Raw genomic sequence first — 21,646 nt, forward strand, 5'->3', positions numbered from 1 at the left:
CTCCAGCTTAGAGTCCCGCATTCTTAACCACTACACCAAACTGGTTCCCACTACTACTACTAGTAGTAGTGGTAGTAGTACTACTAGTGGGAAGGCTGAGAGAGCAACCAAGAATCTGTGACTAGCTCAAGGTCACCCAGCTGGCTTCAAGCGGAGGAGTGGGGAATCAAACCCGGCTCTCCAGATTAGAGTCCAGCGCTCTTAACCATTACACCAAGCTTTGCATGAATTTCACCCCCAACTTCAAAAGTGACCACAGATCTTCCACATCTGTTACCTCAAGCCTGGTAGAAAAAGAGAAGATAATCACAGGCTATTGCCCAACTCACCTCTTCCACGGGGATGAAGGAGCTCGGCCCTCTGCCCAGCTGTCGGGGAATTTTTATCCCTCTGTCCTGGGAAAAAGGAAAGAGGCATTAAATACTTCCATCTCACACCCACACCCTATTGTCAAGACTTCAAAGCAAGTGAGGGGGACGGGGAGGGAGAGACAAGTCTCCATTGCAACACCCTGCCCAGAGGGCATCAGCCAGGGCTTCGTATTCCTGCCCCCCCCCAAAAGCAAAGTGACAGATTGAAAGCAAACAGCCTGGAGTAAACCCTCACAACACTGATTCTCAGGCTTTGCTGATGAGACATCTTTCAGCACAGCTTCCCCCAAAGCCGCTCGCAAAAATAACTGGAGGGATTGCAACAGCCGCACCTGCCCAGAACTGGTTCACCCAGCAGGAGTTCTGGGATTTACCACCCACTTGCCTGCCCCTCTGATCCTCGGTCACAGAGTCAGCCCGAAGGGAAAGGCAAGGACAGGTTCCCCAGCCCCCTAAAAGGAGCCATCAAGGTTGGAAGGATGAGCGGGTGATCCTTTTGCAGCATCAGGCCGCCGTCGGGCCCAGTTACAAGGAGTAAGGCTTACATCAGAGGCTCACTTCCATCTCATCTTTCCCCAGGGCAGGAGGGGCTCTTTAACCTAGTTTCTCTTTCTAGTTCCAAGGACCTGGCAGTGCCAATACAAATAACCGCAGGGGACAAAAGGGCCGGCTAACTTGACGAATTCCATGACTTTAGCAAACATTAAAGGTAGAACAAAAAAGGCAACCTCCCCCCCAAAAGCCCTTTGTTGCCTCACAGAAGTAAAAGTTGGCAGTAAAACCCCCTGATCTAAAGCTCAGCACAGAAACTAAAAAGGTCCCACCAAACCCATCTGTCACCCAACCCACACACACAAGCCCTGATCATTATGAAGAAAATGGGCACCTGGTAATACTTTTCATAAAGGTAATAGTGCTGAAATTTTAATCGCCTGCAAAAGTTCTAGGTAGTTTTATTTTTCTTCTCCCTTCACACTGCATTGCTTACTGGACATGTTTTGCCATCTAGGTTGTGGAGCAATGGGGTTGGGGACCCGGCTCCCAACCCTCGACGGGGTACAACTGAAGCCTTCGTTGACGGTGAGAAGCCTGGGTGTGACTTTGGATGCCACACTTTCAATGGAGGCCCAGGTCACGACCGTTGCCAGGTCTGCCTTTTTCCATCTCCGACAGGCCAGTCAACTGGCATCCTCTCTCTCATCCCGGGACCTGGCCACAGTAATCCATGCAATGGTCACCGCCAGGTTAGATTACTGCAACTCACTCTACGCTGGGCTGCCCTTGGTCCTGACCTGGAAGCTATAGCTGGTCCAGAACACAGTGGCACACATTCTTACAGGAACGCCTACGCGAGCGCATATCCATCCTGTGCTGTGCCAGTTGCACTGGCTTCCAGTGGTGTTCCGAATCTGGTTCAAGGTGTTAACTTTGGTGTTTAAAGCCCTCCATGGACTGGGACCAGCATACCTTCAGGACTGCCTCTCCCATTATGTCCCTTGCAGGGCGCTGTGCTCTGCGGATAAACAATTCCTGGTGGTCCCCAGCCCGAGGGACATATGTCTGGCCTCCACCAGGGCCAGGGCCTTTTCTGCCCTGGTGGAATGCTCTCCTGCTGGAGATTCGGGCTCTCCTGCTGGAGATTCGGGCTCCTGCTGGAGATTCGGGCTCTACGGGCTCCGCAGGGCCTGTAAGATGGAGACGTTCCACCAGGTGTCCTTTCTTATTCCATCTAAAATCACCATCTCTTTTATGAGTGCCCTCGGCTACGTATTCTGCCCACAGCTATGACCTATGCAGGTCTTTTGTCAGTGTCTAAAGTAGACTATATATAATGGTGCCTGGAGTATTTCCCATGAGAAACTCTTCTTCTGGCTCTTTTTAAATCATGTTTCTAGTCCTCCTGATTGCGAAGATGAGCAAGATGATTTTCTTGGGGAGGGGGACACAAAGTGAACCAGAACATTTTCTCATGACCCAACTTTTTTTTTGCAAGTTTTTTTTTTATTTTTTTAATTACTAGTACTACAAAAGGGAAAAAATGGGGACAGGGAGAAGGGGAAGAAACAACACATAACAACACAAACACTACATCTACAAGTAATGCATTCCCTTCATACTGCAATTATTTAACATTAGAACTTTGTAAAATGCTGTTAGATTGGTAGATCTTATAAAATACAAACTACAATCAGGATTAGGTCTTCTTCCCCCCTCTGGGTCTCGGTTGCAATTCTTCCTCATGACCCAACTTAAATGGGATACGATTCAACCGGTTTGCAAGAAACAAACACGTGCTGTTCCATCTCTAAGCTGTGAGATGTCCCCATTTTAAGTCTCAGCTCCACCAGGAATTCATCAGACGGGTAGTGTCAGTCTGAGACTAGCAGGGTAATGATTAGAGGACCCGAATGCGTAACTCGAGCAAAAGAATTTTCCTCCCACTTAAATTGTCAAAGTAACTGAACAGATAAGCCCGGGAAAGCCTGACTTCATCAGATCTTGGAAGCTAAGCAGGGTCGGCCTTGGTTAGTAATTAGATGGGAGACCTCCAACGAAGACCAGGGTTGCAAAGGCAGGCAATTTGCTATGAAAACTCCACCAGGGGATGCCATGAGTCAGCAATGACTTGATGGCACTCCCCATCCCCACCACCAACTGAACGGAAATATCTGATCTTTAACAGGAGTAATTGGCTTTTAAAATCATTTTTATCCCTCCTATCCTCCAAGGAGTTCAGGGCGACATAACATGGTTCTCCCTTCTTCCATTTTAGCCTCACAACCACGCTATCCGGTATGTTAGGCTAAGAGACTGGCCAAAGCACCTAGCAAGGCTCACAACCCAGATGTGATCTTTTCCTTCCTAGGACAGCTGTACCACATGAACTCTGTCAATAACAGTTTCAAATCGACAGTGCTTAATAGTATTATGTCCATTCATTAGGAGGACAGTAAATGCAGGAAAAGTGTGTTTTTCAGAAAGAGAAAGGCCTCTAACCTGCCCCTCCATCATTTGTGGGTACAGGAAGCACTTGGGCAGCACAGGCTAAAATATCAGGCAGCAAAAGAGGTTATCTGCTATTAGGGGGCAGGACTCTGATTCTGTTGAACAGCAGGAGTTCTTACTAATGTATTATTTGCAAATCCTGAAGTATGCAAACTGTAAAACAAACAAAAAATTAATTAGCAATTCCAGGAAATCAAGCTAAGACAGCTAATTTATTTTTTAATTAAGGGCTAATTGTTTAGCTTCCCAGAATTCACGTACAAGAAGAAACGGTCACACTTCATAAATAACAACCAACAGCTCATTCGGTTCCTTTGGCTTTGTACCCACCCTCCCGCAGCTTCAAAAGACGCTGGCATGCCCCATTACCTCTCTAGCAATACGATAAAATAGACCGGCACTCTTCCTCATATTAAAAATGGGGTGTTGAAATGACTTCAAGGCCAACCCAATGAGTTCTTAGGGCAGTAAGCCAAACTCAGAACCTCTCACCACGATGCCAAATCTGCCTTCGCACATAAAAATATTCCACATTTAATCATTCAGAACCAGGAACGTTAGAGTTTCCCCATTTTCATCACTGTGGTGGATCTTCCAAAAGCGTAATTGTTATTTTTTTTAATGTGGTTGTCAGCTATGGAATTAAAAGACACACAGAGAAGGAAAAAACCCTTACTTTGTAAAGACTTTGGTCAGTTGCAGATGATGGACAGAAGAGAAAGTGTTCCTAACAAAAGCTAAAACCTATAAACATTACAAGTCAGCAAACACCAACTTGGAGAGAGTTACTCATTTCTTTTACTATCCCATACATTCACCTTATATTTTCAGGGTCATTGTATTCAAGCTGAGAATCAGGATGTCGCTGATTTAAACCTTGCCTCTGCCATGAACCTGCTCGGTAGCCTTAGGCAAGCCACAACCACCATCTACCACACATAGATATTAGTGCTGGTCTACTTTACAGGGTAAAGTAAGTTGCTGTAGTAAGTGTCACAGCAACACACACAAAGTGCTTTGAACACTTAAACAGCTAATACACAAGTGCTGTGCAAATGTCTGGTGATTAATAGCAATATGCAGTTGCTTATTAACGTTCTTGTAAACAGCACATCAAATAGCATATCCAAAATGCAAGAAAAGTGTCTGACCATTTTGGGAAAGTCCAGGAAAGGAAAGCATTAGCCAATTCGCTAGCAACGAAATGGCCTTCAGTCTAATCTATGGCCATTCTGTAACAAATTTAGACTCCTCCGAACACAAAAGTGGCACCAAAGGGAGAGACTATCTGTGCATAGAAACTGTCGAAAGAAGATTCACCAGATCAACATTCGCCATCCTAACACACCTTCCTTTGTGGCCCACCCATGTTCTCAGTGAGAAAATCAGCGGACAGGCACCCCTCTATTATGCATAAACCCAGATCTTAGAGAATCCCTCTCCTCAACCGCCTACTCAAAAGACACGTTACATTTTAACTGATGGTTGGTTTAAAATCGCTGCATGCTGCTCTGCTCTAGCGGCCAAGTTTTGGGGTGAAATGCAGAAACATACAATCCATAGCTCCAATTAAAAAACCCTTGAAGTTCACTAAAGCGTTAGTTAGAATTCCCAGTTTTCCATCACAGGCCCGGGAAAGGGGAGAGATTCTCCCAGAAACTGTGCCCCAGGCTCCTGCAGTGTTCCTAGTCTCTTGCCGAACCAGTTAGTTATTCCTTACTCCACAAATCTTCAAAACACGCTGACCTCTAGATGACACTTCAAACATATACAAGGATGACCACAAGCCAAGCCCGGAGGCACCTACGAACAGCTTTGCCACAGGCTAACCTTTGTCACCCTCCCCCACCCGTGCATTCACCTTCCTAATCAAGCCCGTTGAGCTCAGTGAGAAAATAATGTTCCAAAACCGCTGACTCTGCAAACGCCTTTCCAACCTCAGCAAGAGAGCAACACACGCACAACAGAGCTGTGATAAAGAGAGTGCAATGGAAAGATTGCAGCAGGAAAAGAGGCAGGATCCAGAGGTCGGGACTTGCAGGGCAAAGGAGAGCGCCTGCTCACATTGCCAAACAGCTAGTTAAATGGCTGAGCTAGTTATAGTTCAACTATATTTCTGGATCACCAGAGACTTGAATGAGCCAATCGTAGCTCTGGATCACCAACCACATTCTTTCACAACAGCTTGAGATATGGGACGCAAATTTTATTCTGTTACTTACTGCAGACTAATATTGCAAAATGGGCCCATTTGTTTTGAGAATCAAAAAGAGGAGGGGAGATCCACATATACCACCTTAGGCTTTTGGGATAAAAAGTATTAAATAGTCAACCAAGTACCAAAACACAGTAATAACTCATGATTTTGCACAATTCTTTGTGATATATTCATTAGTAAGATACGCTGGGGATGTGGAATGGTATGATATAGTCCAATCCTGCCAGATCTTGGAAGCTAAGCAGGGTCGGTATTTGGATGGGGAGGGGGTCCACTAAGGTAGTCTCTGCAGAGGAAGCCACTGGAAACCCACCTCTGCTACTCACTTTCCTCGACTGCCCTTTACTGGGGTAGCCATACATTAGTTGTGACTTGACAACACACACACACACACACAAGGTAAGTTGCTTGGAGAGTTTTTTTGCTGAAAGATTGGGGTATACAATTTGAAAGATTTTGGCCAATGAGGTTACAGACACAAGGTAAGTTGCTTGGAGAGTTTTTTTGCTGAAAGATTGGGGTATACAATTTGAAAGAAAGATTTTGGCCAATGAGGTTACAGACCTTCAAGCTCAAGCAAGACCACAACAAGATGAAGGATAAGAAGGTAGGGAGCCAAAGCCTTTTTAACAAAAGTCAAGGATACTCCAGCGTGAAAACACCATCAGTACACGGGGCAATATCAAAGGTCTCCGATCGTCAGTGCCGCCTACCCAAGGTTACCTCCTCCTGCCTTGCACAATTTCAGCTGAACTAATCACTATTCTGTGCAATACAGATCAATACAATCAACAACATAATTGCATACAATTCCCTCCGCACCAATGAGCTTGCACGTGGAAATCTCTCCCTCACTCCCATCTCCAAAATAAAACATCTGGTGGCACCTCCGAGATGAAGGAAATTTATTCTACAGCAAACTTCCATGAGTCAGAGCTCACTTCATCAGATACACTGGAGTGTGCTTCCATTAGGTCGATGTGTTTATATAGCAATTCAAAAATCAACCCTTTTGCCTTTCTTTACTGCTCTAACCACTATATTTCATAATCCTCAAAGACCGGTTAAGAGCTAAATACACTGTTCCTTCTAAGAACATGAGGGCTGCAATAGGGCAGAAGGCCATTAAATAAACCTCTTGTCCTGTGGTGGGATCCTTCATGACAGAGTAATCCATAGATTTTCTGAGCTACTTCCTGGTCTGACAGAGTAAACACAGGATTACAACAGTTTGTTATTTAAAAGCATTACTCTCAGAAAACATGTTTATTCATTCCACACCAGAGAACCGCAAAAGGAATCTTAGAATGCCACCTGCTCCATAACCAATGCATCAAGATTGTATGGGCTCAGATTGCTAAACAAGGGTCGATAGGGTGCTTTAAAAGTAATTCGCTGGTATGGAACAAGCTTGCCTAGTACACATCATGCCCCCGGACTCTAAATAAATGTATCAGATTACATTAGGAGAGGTCACTTCTGCAGAATTCATAAAGGTGAGGTTACAAACATGTGACGTCATTTGGCAGGAGTTGCATGAAAGCATCCAGCTAGCAGACAACTCTTGGTCCTAGGCAAGCTTCCTCAAGTGACCCACCATGTCTTCTCCAATGGCAATGATTCATTTCCCAAAAGGAGCCACTATGACCAAAGGAGCAGTCTTCAATTCAGAACTGTTGATATGCCCCCGGTTCCGACTCTTCTAGGCTCTCAACATCAAGTACTTCATTGAACAGGCTTGGTCCTCACCAGCTTTTTCTGCCTCTCCCTCCTCGCCACCCCAGATTATTTTGAGAAGTCATATTTTCCCAGGAGAATCCTCCAAAAGCTCAGTACTAAGCTTGAGACTGGCCTGGTTTTGTGGCTTCCACAACGGGCACACGAGGTAGCCATTTTATTCTTAGAATGGCACTCAGAGTGCAAATGCAATTTTAGGCTGTATCAACAAAAATATAGTGTCCAGACCATGCGAAGTGACACCATACTCTGGTTAGACCTCACCTAGAGTACTGTGTTCAGTTTTGGACACCACAACTTAAGAAGGATATAGACAAGCTGGAGCGAGTCGAGAGGAGGGCAACGAAGATGGTGAGAGGTCTGAAGACCAAGACCTACGAGGAAAGGTTGAAGGAGCTCAATATGTTTAGCCTGGAGAGGAGAAAACTGAGACATAATACGATAACTACCTTCAAGTACTTGAAAGGCTGTCATATAGAGGATGGTGTGTGGTTTTCCACTGCCCCAGGTCAGACCAGAACCAATAGGTTAAATTTAAATCAAAAGAGTTTTCGGCTAAACATTAGGAAGAACTTCCTGACAGAGCAGTCCCTCAGTGGAACAGGCTTCCTCAGGAGGCGGTGGTCTCTCCTTCAGAGGTTTTTAAGCAGAGGCTAGATGATCATCTAACAGCAATGCTGATTCTGCGAACCTCAGCAGAGCATGAGAGGGAGGGCAGGAAGGGTTACATCAGTGCTAAGTTCTTGTGGCCCCTTCTGATATGCTCAGGGTACTGCCAACTGCCACCTTGGGGTCAGGAAGCAATTTCCCCCAGGCCAGTTTGACTAGGGACCCTGGTAGTGTTTCCCATCTTCTGGGCATGGAGCAATGGTCACTGGGTGTGTGTGGGGGGGGGAAGGAAGGTAGTTATGAATTTCCTGCATTGTGCAGGGGGTTGGACTAGATGACCCTGGAGGTCCCTTCCAACCCTATGATTGTTTTCCAGAAGCTAAACTCAAAGAGGTCTAGTCCAGGGGCAGTTGAGCACCTAAGCCAATTGCTGCTTCGCTGGCAGACAGTAACTTCAAACCAGACCAGCCACTTACAATCCTGTGGGCTGTGAACATGCAACTACACAATCTAGCTAGTATATTTTTATCTCACCCTCCCCTGCAAAGGGCTCAAGGCAGCACACAATGTTCTCCTTTCCCCATTATCCACACAACCACGAGAGGTAGGCTAGGCTGAGAGAGCATGACAGGCCCCAATGTCACCCAGCAAGCTTTGTGGCAGAGTGGGGATTCGAACCTGGGTCTTCCAAGCCCAAGTCCAACCACTACACCACATTGGTTAATGTAACTGATAAACTGTGAGGAGGAGGAGATGAGATGAAGAGAACATGACTGGCCCCAAAATCTCCAAACGAGCTTCATGACAAGGCGAGGGTCCGAACTCGGATTTCCTGAATCCTAATTTAACATGGAGGCCATTGCACCATCCCAGAATAATCACCCTTCCTTGCTCTTGTATTTAGTCATCAACAGGGATTCAAATCCCGCCTTCCTCCATAATCAAATACTGAAGTCCATTAACATACTAGCAACTTGATCAAAACAGGACAAGGGAGATAAGCAAGCCGCACAAACCAGAACTGATCAATTCACTGAATCTAGTTTTGTCGATCAAATCTTTGGGCCAACCTTGACAGATTGGCTGTTAGGATAAAAAGCCCATCAGCAGCTCCAGTGGCTTCTCTGAATATCAGGGAAGGGATGCAGGGCCAATAGCGAGACCTGCTTCAATTCCATGGTTTAAATAGCTCCTCCAATTTCCCATGGGTGTGTGTGTGGGGGAAGTTCTTAAGCTTGTACTTATCTCCCCACCCCATGGACAACTAAGCAGCAGCAGCAGCACTGGAGGAAAGAGTTCAATATTCCTTCCTAATTTTCAAAGCAATTTCCTGGAGTGTCCAAAAAAACCCCATAAAGATCTTTTGAATCTCTCTTCTGGACTGACCTGACTTCAGCAGCAGCCGGCTCCTTTAAGCCTCCGAGTCAGGGATTCCCAAACCTGTTGTGCCTGTGGGAGCTGGAGCTTTTGGAATTTTGAGAAAGGGGTAGTGGGCATTGCCACAAAACAGTTGCCATGAGAATGTGATCACAAAAAACACTGAGAGGTTCTAAACTAAGCATCCTTCTGGGACAGAGGCAGGTGTTTCTGGACAGATGCTTCTTGCGCACACCATGGTGGTACCTCCTGGCAGGGCAGAGCAAAGTCATTTTACCTGGGGCACAAAAAAAAAATCCTCGGGCCAGTCCAATGAGGTGGAAGAAAGCCAGCAGCGGCCCTTTAAGGAGGAAATGTTTTGAGGAAGAAGCAAACACATTGGTGGGGGTATCAGGACACCTTGTTTGGGATCGCCAGTCTAGGTTGTAGCTTCAATCTCTTAAAGGAAGACTCAACTCAGTTTCTACTAAAAACAAGTTCCTTACATGGGGGTGGGGGAGCTGATACAGTGCCAGGCAGTGGCCAGATTTCCAAAAGAAAGATTTGCTCCCTTCACACCTAGTCTAGTGTAGTTGCAGTCCAAGATCTACAAGTGATCAGCTCCAGTAACACAGAGAGAATAAAACTGATCTGCTCACCAGGCATAAGGGAGCTAACAAAAAATAATCCCTCTCCCACTTTTTCACTCATGCCTGTCAAACAGCCCGGCTGAGAAGACATACCTTGATTTTTTACAGCTTCCTCTTTCCAAAACTCCTTAGACCGTCCATCGTTTTCAACATGTCATTTGAATGGCTTCCCATCCTCAACAGCCTTTGAGCTTCCGGTTTTAACATCGTCTCCCATTTAATAAGCACGATCCTGCCCACAGATGTTTCACGTCACAATAACCTGTGATGCAACCTCCTTTTCACCAAGGCAAGAGTGGAAACGCCCAGAGAGCATGACTTTGTAGAGCAGGCAAGTAAGTGGAACCAGACAGCAAAGGAGAATTCTCTACTGGCAGAAATGACCCGTTCTCCTGATATCTGATTAACATGGAATTTTTCCACCTTCGCATTAGCTGAACCAACTCCTTTACTCTGCCATACCTCCAAGACGTGGCATACGTGGGTTTCCCCTTCCTCATTTTATCCTCACAACAACAACCCCCCCCCCAGAAAAGTTACAAGGCAGAGCTTAGCCTGCCTGATCCGATTCCTACATCACCATGCAAGCGCCACAGCTGACCAGCTCTCTCCCCCCCTAAGCCACTTCATCACACTGACTTTCAAATGCCTCTCCCAAAGGTTTTATGATACTTTAAAATAATTAGGTGGAAGCAGAGGTGTCAATGAGCAATTTCAAAACTGAAAATACACTAGATGCCTTCATTCATTAAATGCTGCCACTTTTATTCCTGGATTTAAATCCACTGGCACCTTAGAGACCAACAAGATTTTCAGGATTTAAGCGTTTGAGAGTCAAAGCTTTCGAAAGCTAGCGCTCCTGTCTTAAGAAGGGAGCTCTGACTTTCGAAAGCTTACATCTTGAAAATCTTATTGGGCTGTGAGATGCCACTGGACGCAAATCCTGCAGCTCTACTGCAGACCAACACGGCTGCCCACCTAAAACTATTCTGAATTCTGCTATTCATCTTTATTCCCTCGCCCATTCCATCTCACCCTGTTTCCCTTCACCGTTCTTACCCATCAAACCCATTTCTCAACCAACTTCACATACCCCCATAGGTTGTTTTCATTTGTGCCTCTTGTCTGGAACTTGCATTGAATCTCTACCTCGGTCTCCTTTTACAGATGCGCACTGAACCCTTGCCTTTATTCTTATTCCCTTGATGTGATCAATACGTCCCCTCGCCCCCACTTCTATTGGACATTTTCGCCTGACAGCTTTTCCTTTTGGACGGCATTTTTCTTGGTCTTCTTTACACAGGCATTTAGATTGCAAATTTGTCTTCACATATTTTCATTAAGCACAAATACACTTTTAGGTACTTGATCAGAATGAAAGCAATTCTTGAGTAATCATGAGTTAATGTGTGTCATTTTACGTAAAACAATTTTTTAAAGCATTACTGAAGTATACACCAGCTCACACAGCAATAGTACATAGATTTTGAGTTGCAAATTACTCAAACTGCAGTCCTGAAGCTAAGAAAGACACAGCAAGATGGGAGAAGCCTCTTGGAAGATAAGCAAGATTGGACCTGGTCACTTCCTGGACAGAAAACTTACTACAAACCCAATGTATACCACTTCAGTTCTTGAGTAGAATATAAATTCACTAAATGATAAAAATTATCAAGTGCCTTTCCCTGAAATCTAGGAAAGAAAAAGTACACATACTTTTCTATGTTAGATAACTAGGAAGGTTATTCATTACGTGTTACATTTATTTCCAACTATATTAATTGATGTTTACTCATTCACTGTTATTTTCTTTATTTAGATAGCAAACATATAAACATAAATGGTTTGCTTTTTCATTCATAAAGGCAGAATTTCTTCCCTAAGACTCTTAATATGATTCTGCAACCAGAGAAAAATGCTGAGGAAAATAGGAGAAGCTGAGCTTTTGACATTCCTACCTACAGGGCTTTTTTTCTGGGAAAAGAGGTGGTGGAACTCAGTGGGTTGCCAGCACAGGGGTAAACTTTTGGTGCAAGGTAGTGCCCCTGGTACCACATGTGCATGCACAAAGTGCACTCATGCTCCCAGGGCCAATGACGTCACTTTGGGCCAGCTGGAACAAGAGGGGAGTTCTTAAAAGTTTAAATCTAAACTTCCAGCAGCCATGTGACCATTTTCAAGAGGTTCTGGAACTCCGTTCCACTGCGTTCCAGCAGAAAAAAAACCCCTGCCTACCTATTCCATATACTTGGTACACTTCTTAGCACATAGGAATTAAAACCTATGTTTTAGTGCTTAGATCTCACAGCCCCTCAGCACTTAGTTCTCATGGCCCCTTCTTATATGCCCAGAGTAAGGCCAATTGCCACCTTGAGGTCAGACAGCAATTTTCCCCAGGCCAGTTTAACTAGGGATCCTGACGGTGTTTTGCAATCTTCTGGGCATGCAGTAAGGGTCATTGGATCTGTGTGTGTAGGAAGGAGGTAACTTGTGAATTTCCTGCATTGTACAGGGGGTTAGACTAGATGACCCTAGAGATCCCTTCCAACCCTATGATTCTAAAATCAAAATTGAGAATGTTAAACATTTCAGAAAAATTAACAGAGACATACATGCCCATGATTTAAGCTTAAGAGACAGTATGGGTAGTGGTTAAAACATCGGATTAGGATCTGGAAGCCCCACATACTAATCACACTGGCTGTTCAGACACTTTCACTTTAAATACACTTAAGCCCAACTAGGATATCCCCCCTCTCTTCGAAACTGCATGGTAAGTCACCCTGGGATAGTAGTTAAGTTTATGAAGAGGCATCCTCTGCAATAATTACAGCTTATTAAACTAATTAAGCAAAACAACATCCTCCTCTGGCTATAATATCTGCAAATGAAGGAGAAGGCTATTGTGCTTTGTCTAATTCCACAGGGCAAGGTGCTCATCGGCTGATCTGACACTTCAGCTGTTGGATTTTTAGCATGGGAAACCCTCTTGGCTTCCCTTGAAAAGATTCGGCATTCGGTGCCCAAGTTACTGAACAAGCTTCTGTGTGCTGACTCGGAAGAGTGACACTGCACTGACTTGCGCTTAGTCAGGAACTGGCAGGCGCATACTTGATAAGCAAGTCAGGAAAGGTTAAGCAAATTACATGCCCGTGCAGCAAAACAGGCATATCATCAAAACAAACTAAGGAGGCCAAAGAGGCTTCCAACCCTGTTGCAAGCCTAGCCAAGGCTGCTCTCAGTCTACCAGGGACCTTCCTAGCTGCGTTCAGATTCACGCATCGACTGCGATTTGTTCACAATGAGGCCCCAGGAAGTCCTCCAGTCTACATACTCCTTCAACTCATTGAGAGCAGCAACTGAACAAACTGCAATTTGCTAGGACAGCTAAACCCAGACTTGCTCTGTGGCCTACAAATCAGGATTCAATGGGTTTAGAAGCCTGACTGTAGGCAAGAGAACAAACCCAGTTCGAGACGTCACTAGATTCAGATGTGAGTTGTTCCTGTTTACTAATATTTGCTGTCAGATGTTTTACTTACGTAGAGAAGTGTCTACTACTCCACATCCATTTTTTAAAATAAAAGAGACACCACCATCTCTATATTGTGTACAACTTTCAAAACTTGCAGACATGTTTACATTATTTAGAGTCCGTCTTTCTCACTGAGACTCAAGGCAGATTACACAGGGAGAGTCAGTACCATCAATATCAGAGACATTTCAATAAACATGTAATGGCTATATACATGCAAATTTGCAAAGATTTAAAAACCAGCAGAAATCCAATACAGAGCTGAAGAAATGCTGAAACAGAGCATAAGCAATTCTATGACTAACATATTAAACATACGAGCAATCCAGTAGGATCATTCCTATAGCAACAGCAGCGGAATCTATGGTCCCTCAATATTTACAGCGGTCCCTCCCTATCCTTTAACTGATGGATTCCTTACCCCTGTACTCCTCATAGAGGTTTATCTGTGGCATCCGAATATCTTTATTTCAAGAGGTGCTGAAGTCCAATTTGAGACTTGGAAGGGCTCCAGTACTCTCCTCCCTTAAATGCTTTTAGTCCTGCCCCTGCAATATTCCCCCCAATGGAGACCGAAAGCAGCTTACATCATTCTTTTGTCCTCCATATTATCTTCACAGCAACCCTGTGAGGTAGGTTAGGCTGAAAGCATATGACTGGCGCAAGGTCACCCATAGTAGAGTGTGAGGATTTGATCTTGGCTCACCCAGATTCTAGTCCAACACTAACTACTGCACTACATTTGCGTTAGATGGTATTGTTTGTTCAGGGCTTGTATAAACGGAACATGTGTATTCATTCTGTGCAAGCCACTGCAATCATGCACACTGTCATTTTGTACTAATGCATCTGACTCCCAAGCAAGCACACACAGAGCCAGAGTACTAAAGAAACTGAGGGACAAATTAGAAAGCCCCGGCTTGTATCTCAGCTCTGCCCTGAACTCATAGGTCAGCAATGCCGTTCCAACCCTCTACATTGGACAAACTGGCCAGTTCCTTCAACAAAGAATTAATGGACTAAGTCTGACATCAGAATCCGTAACATTCAAAAACCAGTGAGGGAACATTTTAACCTTCCAGGATATTCAGTTGTTAACATAAAAGTAGCAGTTATCTTGCAGAGGAATTTCAAAGGGAGATGAGAGAGACGGCTGAATTGCAACTGATAACAAAGCTCAAGACAATGCATCCACCAGGACTGAATCGAGACCTAGACTTCCTGTCTCATAACCAATGCTGATTTCTCCACACCCACTACCCCTCTGCATACCGCACCCTATCCAATCCCACCTGCTATTGTCATCACCAGCTATTATCATTGGGCTTCTGTAATCACTCCACTCTCCAAGATATAAGGACAGACAAACACACATTCTAGCTGTATCTGAAGTGAGCTGTGACTCACAAAAGCTCATACACTGCCACAAGTTTTGTTAATTTTAGAAGTGCTACTGGACTCTTGCTCTTTTCTATTGCTACAGATAGACTAACATCACTATACATCTTGATCTGAACTCATTAAGTAGTCTTAGACAAGTCACACTCTTATACTTCGATTTCAAACTCAAATATGAGAGGAGTAATATTTATCTCCTTTTTGCACAGATCATAAGATTATCTGCCCAAAAGAACACTTGAAAGTTCTATATAAATGCAGTACAATATCAGTGGAGTAGTAACAGAAATGAAGAGATGACTGCATCCACCCATTAATGGGGGTATTGTGCTATAACCATTATTTGCAACTGGATCTTCCTGTGTGGATAAGCCATTCCAGTTGCAAATGATTGCTACACTACAGAGACAGCTTAATACCTAACAATGCATGGATATCCAGAATTCATTGGGTTCTGATACGGACATAGAGCAGAACCACAAGTGACAAAAGGCACAGATTGGACACTTGTCAGCTTTCCTCAAGTTTTGATGGGAAATGTAGGCAGCTTGGCGGAATGTTGGACAAGTGACAGTTGAAAAGTCCATTGGACAGCAGTCAGAGAGCGAAGCTGCGAGACCAGGATGCCTACATTTCCCATCAAAACTTGAGGGACGCAGACAAGTGTCCAATCTGTGCCTTTTGTCACTTGTGGTTCTGCTCACAGTTAAATATATACACCTCTCTTGTAGCTGCTCAGCATTGCTGCACCATCACCAACAAAGCATGCACCCTGCACACCCCTGTCCTATGCAAATTTTATTTCACTGGATGAGCATACAGTGCAGAGACAAAAGGTTAATTTGGATTTCTCTGCAAAATGTTACACCGTGAAGTGTAACAAATGTGCAGGTTTCCACTGTACCATGCTTCTAAACAGCTTCTTCCCTGGTTACCTGCAAGATGCACAAATTGCCTCTAGACAGCACAGCAGACCAGTTCCTCTCTCTTCCATTCAGGCCATTATTGTCTGATAAATGACCAACCAAATGTTTGGAGAGGGGGCAGGCTTGCCAGGAAAAAAACCCCCAAATCTGTGAGTTACTAACTCTGCTGGGTTTTATTTGCAAGACCGCAATAAAACTAACAGGTAATGCAATCCTTGCCTGCATCAGCTCTTGAACTGCAAAGTTATCACGCCGATCAACAAAAAGCCTCCAGCAGATAAGAAACTTTGTGGGCTGAAGTCAAAGAAGTGAAGCAAAACAATGTCACATCAGCAAATCGGTTTGGAAATTGCAAGACAAAAAGACAGCTGTGCATTTCTGTGGAGTTAAGGTTTTCAAAAAGAGACCCTGCTGAGCAGCACTTGAGACATCAAAGGCCTCTTGTGGGATGTCACACCTCTTGGCATGTGCCATTCTCCCCCAGAAGTCTGCTAATCCCATACAGAAAGCAGGGTACATCTCCAGTTTAAGAACAGACTACTGGGATTTTAACATGCTTTCGCTACAAAAAATATTTGCAGGTAAAGAAATGTTACTATATCCTGAGATTTCTGAAAGAAGAATCTAAGTAGTGTTCTCAATTTTATCAAAATACCACCAATTTCTAATGAGAGACTGTTAACTCTGCCTAACTGACACAGGACCTTGGACGATTTAATATTTATATGACACTTTCCACATTCAAAGCTTCACTCACAAGCTGTTTTGTCACCCTTCACAACAGCCCTGCAATGTAGGACAGCATTGCTTCCTCCCATTGCAGATAGGGCACTGAACAACAATGGCCTGATTAAGGCCGTCTACTCAGATATTGCTGAATGCAAAGTAACCAGGGAATTGCCTGAGCACAGTTCCTACCAGGCAGCATGAGAGAGAGCGAGAGAGCGAGAGCGAGCGAGAGTGTGTGTATGTATGTATGTATGTATATATATATATATATATATATATATAACAAAATCTCATGGCTGCTATATTGCACCAGCTTCCATACTTTGGTTGCAAACTGTTTGAGGATAAGGATTATTTCATTATAGGAGAATTAAGAGGCTGGGATTTTAATCTACCAACTCCTCCACCGTTTTACCAAATTCTCCCTATATATGGCTCCTCCCTGGCAATTCCCTTCTAATATCTTCCGTATTAACATAAAATTGTGAAAAAACACGCTTGATCCTTTTGCGCCTGCTCTAATATTTGCCTCCGCCACCCCTGCTCTCAAAAGCCACCCCCCCCCCTAGTTTAAGAGAAGCAAGGAACAGGCTGCCTTTTCTTCTGAACGGGTTATTTTCCAGCTGCCTTGTTAACCTCCAGGCCGGATTGTTGCGACACCCTTTATCAGTAATTACCGTTGAAGACTGGAAACTTCAATCGGTTCAAAATGCAGCCTCCAGTTTAACAAGCCAGTATGAAGCATACCAGTACTTTCAGCATAGCGCAACTCCTGCTCTTTGTTTCAGAATGCCATTTAAATGGATCGGTATGATCTTTGAAAGTCCTGATCCATTCAGATCCAAGGTACTTCCAGGGCCCATTACTTCCCCAGATATGTAGATCAACAGAAGTCTTGCTCTCCTCTGGCTGAAAGGGAAGATCTTTTCAGTGGTGGTGTCCATGATGAAATCTTCCCCCAGAGAACTTACGGCAGTTTATGCCCCCACCCCGGCCAATAAAAGCAACTTTAAAACCCCACAATGATATCTGGAAATCTAGTTTGAATGCTTTCACCAAACAACTGAAGGAGATTTACAGTATATTTTTATTGCTCATTTAAATCAAGACTTCCACTTTAGAAGCTATGGAAGAATGAATTTAAAACTTCTGGCTCAGAGTGCTGCTTGTCAACTTGAAGGTTCTCTGGAGCCATCTTGGTGGGCTGCAAGAGGAACTGAAAAATGTGCCTTTTGCAGGGAGGGGGGAAACAGGGGACACACACACAAATGTGAGCTGAAGTGTAAACAAGGGGCTGTTCTCATTTGTACCAAGGAGGTGCACAAGGAAAGGGAAATGGGACTGGGAGTTGCATAATCAGGGCAAGGCACTGCCAAAATCTCGGCTGATACTCATGAGGGAGAGTGCCCTTTGTCTGGGGAGAGTGCCCTTTGTCCATCTTCAGTGGAATAAGCATGTGGGCAAGGACACACTGCAACCCTTTGGCACTTGCTCCTGAGGACTGGGAAGGGGGGGGAAGGAAAAAAATGGGGAAATCCCGAAGCCAACTCCCCCCCCCCCGCCCAATCTGTAAAATCGCAAGTACTAAACAAGCTAACTTCCCTACTGCCCTCCTTTGACTCAGTGCTGGAGCTTATTTGGTCATCAACAGGCTGGTTTGGGGGCGTCCCCCCTTTCTTCGATTAATTTGTGGTCTTACTTTCATACACCCTTGGGCAGGAGAACATAGAGATCTTCTATGTGAGTAGCATGTTTTTGATGCTTTTCTTAATGGCAAATGGGGCATTCCTCAGTCACTTTATTATTACAGTGATTGCTCCAAATAAACCAAGGCTTTTTATTATTATCATTTTTGATTGTACAGACAGTTGGCAAGAAAAGAGAGTAACCCTCCCCAAAGCACTTCTGCATATTTTAAATGATATATTTATGCTCTGCTTTTCTTCTCAATGGGGACCCAAAGTGGCCTACAACTTTGTTCTCCTCTCTTCTATTTTGTTCTTAAAACAACAACCCTGTAAGGTAGGTTAAGTAAGCCAAGATACAGTGTATGTGCGACTGGCCTAAAGTCACCCAGCAAGTTTAAACACTTGATTAATTCCTCTGGAACAAAAATCACTATGGCCCCATGGTTCTGCATTCACAGATTTTTAATCTCTCTCGGCCTCCCTCCACCCACATACTTGCTTTGAAAAGAAGAGGAAGCCAGCTAAAAAGAAGGAAAGAAGGTTAAAAGGGGGCATTAAAGCTCACCTTAGGGCTGCAATCCTATGAGCAGTTCCCTTTAAACATGCTTGGATCTACATCAATGTAAAGCTAAGAATTTTAGTGCATCTCAAGGGAGACCCAACAAAAACTGCCCCTCCTCCCTTAAGACAGAAAGCTGCTTGTGCTTGTATCCCTAATAGGGGGCGGGAGTCCTGGTGTAGAAAGATTTCAGAAAAAGCCAGTGTGGCATAGTGGGTAGAGCGTTAAAAGACTACAAGTGAGAGGCCCTGGTTTGAATCCCTGCTTGGCCATGAAAGCTTGCTGAGGACCTTGGGCCAGTCACATATTCTTAGCCTAACCTACCTGACAGGGCTGTTGTGAGGGTCAAACGGAGAAGGGAATGCTGTAAGCCTCTTTGGGTCTTCTACAGGTAGTGTAACATTACGCCTAGGGAGATGGGCTTCATGCTCTCACACAGCCATGACATTTCACTGGGTGATTCTGAGACAGGCTGGTAGCAACTCACCCACCTCACAGGAGGTGAGCCAGACCCGAGCTCCTTGGAAGAGGAACTACAGTTAAGCCGCCCCCTCAGCTAGGATAAAGAGAGCAACTCGAGGCAAGTCTGTACTTGCCCGACCCCTGAAGCCCAATGACCGGCAGGCTGAAGCAAGGCCGGTTGGAGCCCACGCCGTGCTTCCTAATCCATCTAAACCCGATTCCAGACGAAAGCGACAGCTAATCTTCATATACGCGCGTCCCTGGAACTCCACGCGACTGCATAACTCGGATACCAGCACAAAATCTCACCATGTTAAAGATGATCTAGCTGGTCTTTAAGGTGCTACTGGACCCAAACCGCATCATGTTTACTGGAAACGATCTCCTTGCTATTTTGGAAAGGGGGCGAGGCAGACCTTTCACTGGCACGCCGGCCATTCCATATGAGGACATAGCATACCAGGGTCGTAGAAAACTAGCAGTCGTCTCCATTCCAACAGATCCCCCCCACCGGTTTCACCCTCCCATTATCAACTCTCTCCTGCTGATGCAACTACAATGTAATAAACACCCGTTGGAAAAGGAACAGCCACCCTTCCCGCATCTATTCAGCTGTCCCGACCGAGCCCGTTCCTTCTATTTGCAAAGCCCAGGAAGAAAGGACGGCAAAGGACAGAAGAGGACACCCCCCAACCCAAATCAAATCTCTCTAAAACGAGAGACCCGAGATTTACCTTTTCCCTCCTCAGCGCTCCGCAGTTCTCACAGGACAAATAGCCTTCGGCTCCGGAGCAGCCGCAGCTCTCGGAGTCCGCCACGATCATAGCGCCGTTTCAACGAATGAAAGGAGTAAGATGGGGAGAGGGGCACTAAGAAGCTATATTACTATTCGCAGCGGGTTCCAACACTTGGGAGAATTCGACGTATAAAAATAATAATTCCTAGGGGGGACAAAATTAGCGCAGGGTTGCATAAGGCAGGAGAAAGACCCTGGCAGCCTTGCCAAGATCAAAGGAGACCGCCACCCCCTGAGAGTTTGACCGTGGAACGTTCGGGAGGCGCAGAGTTCTAGAACGTCCAGGTGCATCGGGGTTCTAAAGGGCACGAGCGGGTCTTCCCAGCACCACAGCACGTCACCCTCCTCCAAGGAACTGCGAACAAGCTCTCCGCTATCTAAGCAGCTCATTTCATACCGATGAGTCTTGGGGGAGGAGTCCAGGCCGGCCGCATAGCCAATCGCGTCGCAGGGGCGGAGCTGTCCTCCTCTTCGGCGGGCTTTCAGTCCGCCCATCGTCTGTACCAATGGAGGATAAGGACAGTACGCATGGCATCACGGGAAAGGTAGTTTCAGGTGCATCGGTCTGTAGTAGAAGAGGAAGTTTCGAGTCTAGTAGCACCTTAAACTGGGGTTTCCAGGGTGTAAGCTTTCACGAGCGCCTTTCCTCAGATACACGAGCAGTGCCATCCTATGCATTGAATTCAGTGGGCTTAGACTGGAGTAATTCTGCATAAGATTGCAGTGTTAGAAATGGAAATATGCAAGATTTTTATCTAGCCAGAAGGTGGGGAAAGTAATTTCTGCTTCTGAATGGTTCCTCGATGCACCAAGAGTGCGGAGAAAAATCGGAGATTATTGTAGTTTTGCAAAGAGAATGGGTGAGGGAGGCCCCTAAACTGAATGAAATGCAACCGATCCTTGCAACGGGAACGGAGGAGATCAACTGATCTAAGCCCCACAAATGCGCATCTTTGGGAAAACCCTGAATTACAAACCCAGGGGATAAAAATCGGATGTATGTGTTCATAATGTGCTCCTTCTTCTAAAAGGACTTGGAGATGGCAAGCGTTTTGGAAAACAACATCGGTCTTTTTTGTAACTTTTGTGCAAATTTACCTGGAGTTAAGTCCTACGGACTACAGTAGGGCTTGCAAGTAAACATTGCATAAATCTGAGTATTGCAGAGCATTGTCTACAATGATTTCAGCAAGCATTTACACTCTGTCTGCACGTCTGCACGGCTCCTGCTCTTCTGGCATGTTGTGTACTGGGGAAAGCTTTTTTAATATAAATTTGACCCACCTTAAAAAAATTCGACCGTTTAAACATTTTGATTATGGATTTATTTTATATTTTCTGCCTAGTTACCGGGTCCGGTGCTGCTTTTCCTGTTGCTGCGGAGTTGCATTGTCTCGTTGATTGAGTTAGATGCTAATCCTGGAGTTGATTTAGTTTTTAATCGTTTATTATTTGTTTTATGTAAATGTTTTTCCTTGGCAGATTACTGTGAGTTGAGCCGACGGCAGAGGTATCGCTTCTGCATGTTTCCCAGTTCTATGCATCTTGCTGCAATCCTAAAAACAGTTTCTTGTGAGTAAGCCTAACAGAATATCATGATGCTTAC

At 44.9% G+C, this 21,646-nt stretch overlaps 1 protein-coding gene across 2 annotated transcripts in view; it reads right to left on the reverse strand.

The window, feature by feature from the left end:
- Positions 1-20,386, reverse strand: part of SESN2 (sestrin 2) — a 38,316-nt gene extending 17,930 nt beyond the window's left edge. For both annotated transcript variants that reach the window (XM_054999257.1, XM_054999256.1), the window contains exons 1-2: positions 19,979-20,386; positions 330-395 (exon numbers count right to left, since the gene is read on the reverse strand). In XM_054999257.1, coding sequence (XP_054855232.1) covers positions 330-395; positions 19,979-20,068 — 156 coding nt within the window. In that variant the 5' untranslated portion in view covers positions 20,069-20,386. The remainder of the gene's footprint in view (positions 1-329; positions 396-19,978) is intronic.
- Positions 20,387-21,646: the final 1,260 nt, after the last annotated feature.

This window comes from Eublepharis macularius, chromosome 15 (assembly GCF_028583425.1).
Source record: "Eublepharis macularius isolate TG4126 chromosome 15, MPM_Emac_v1.0, whole genome shotgun sequence".
In the NCBI taxonomy this organism is placed as follows: Eukaryota; Metazoa; Chordata; class Lepidosauria; order Squamata; family Eublepharidae; genus Eublepharis; species Eublepharis macularius.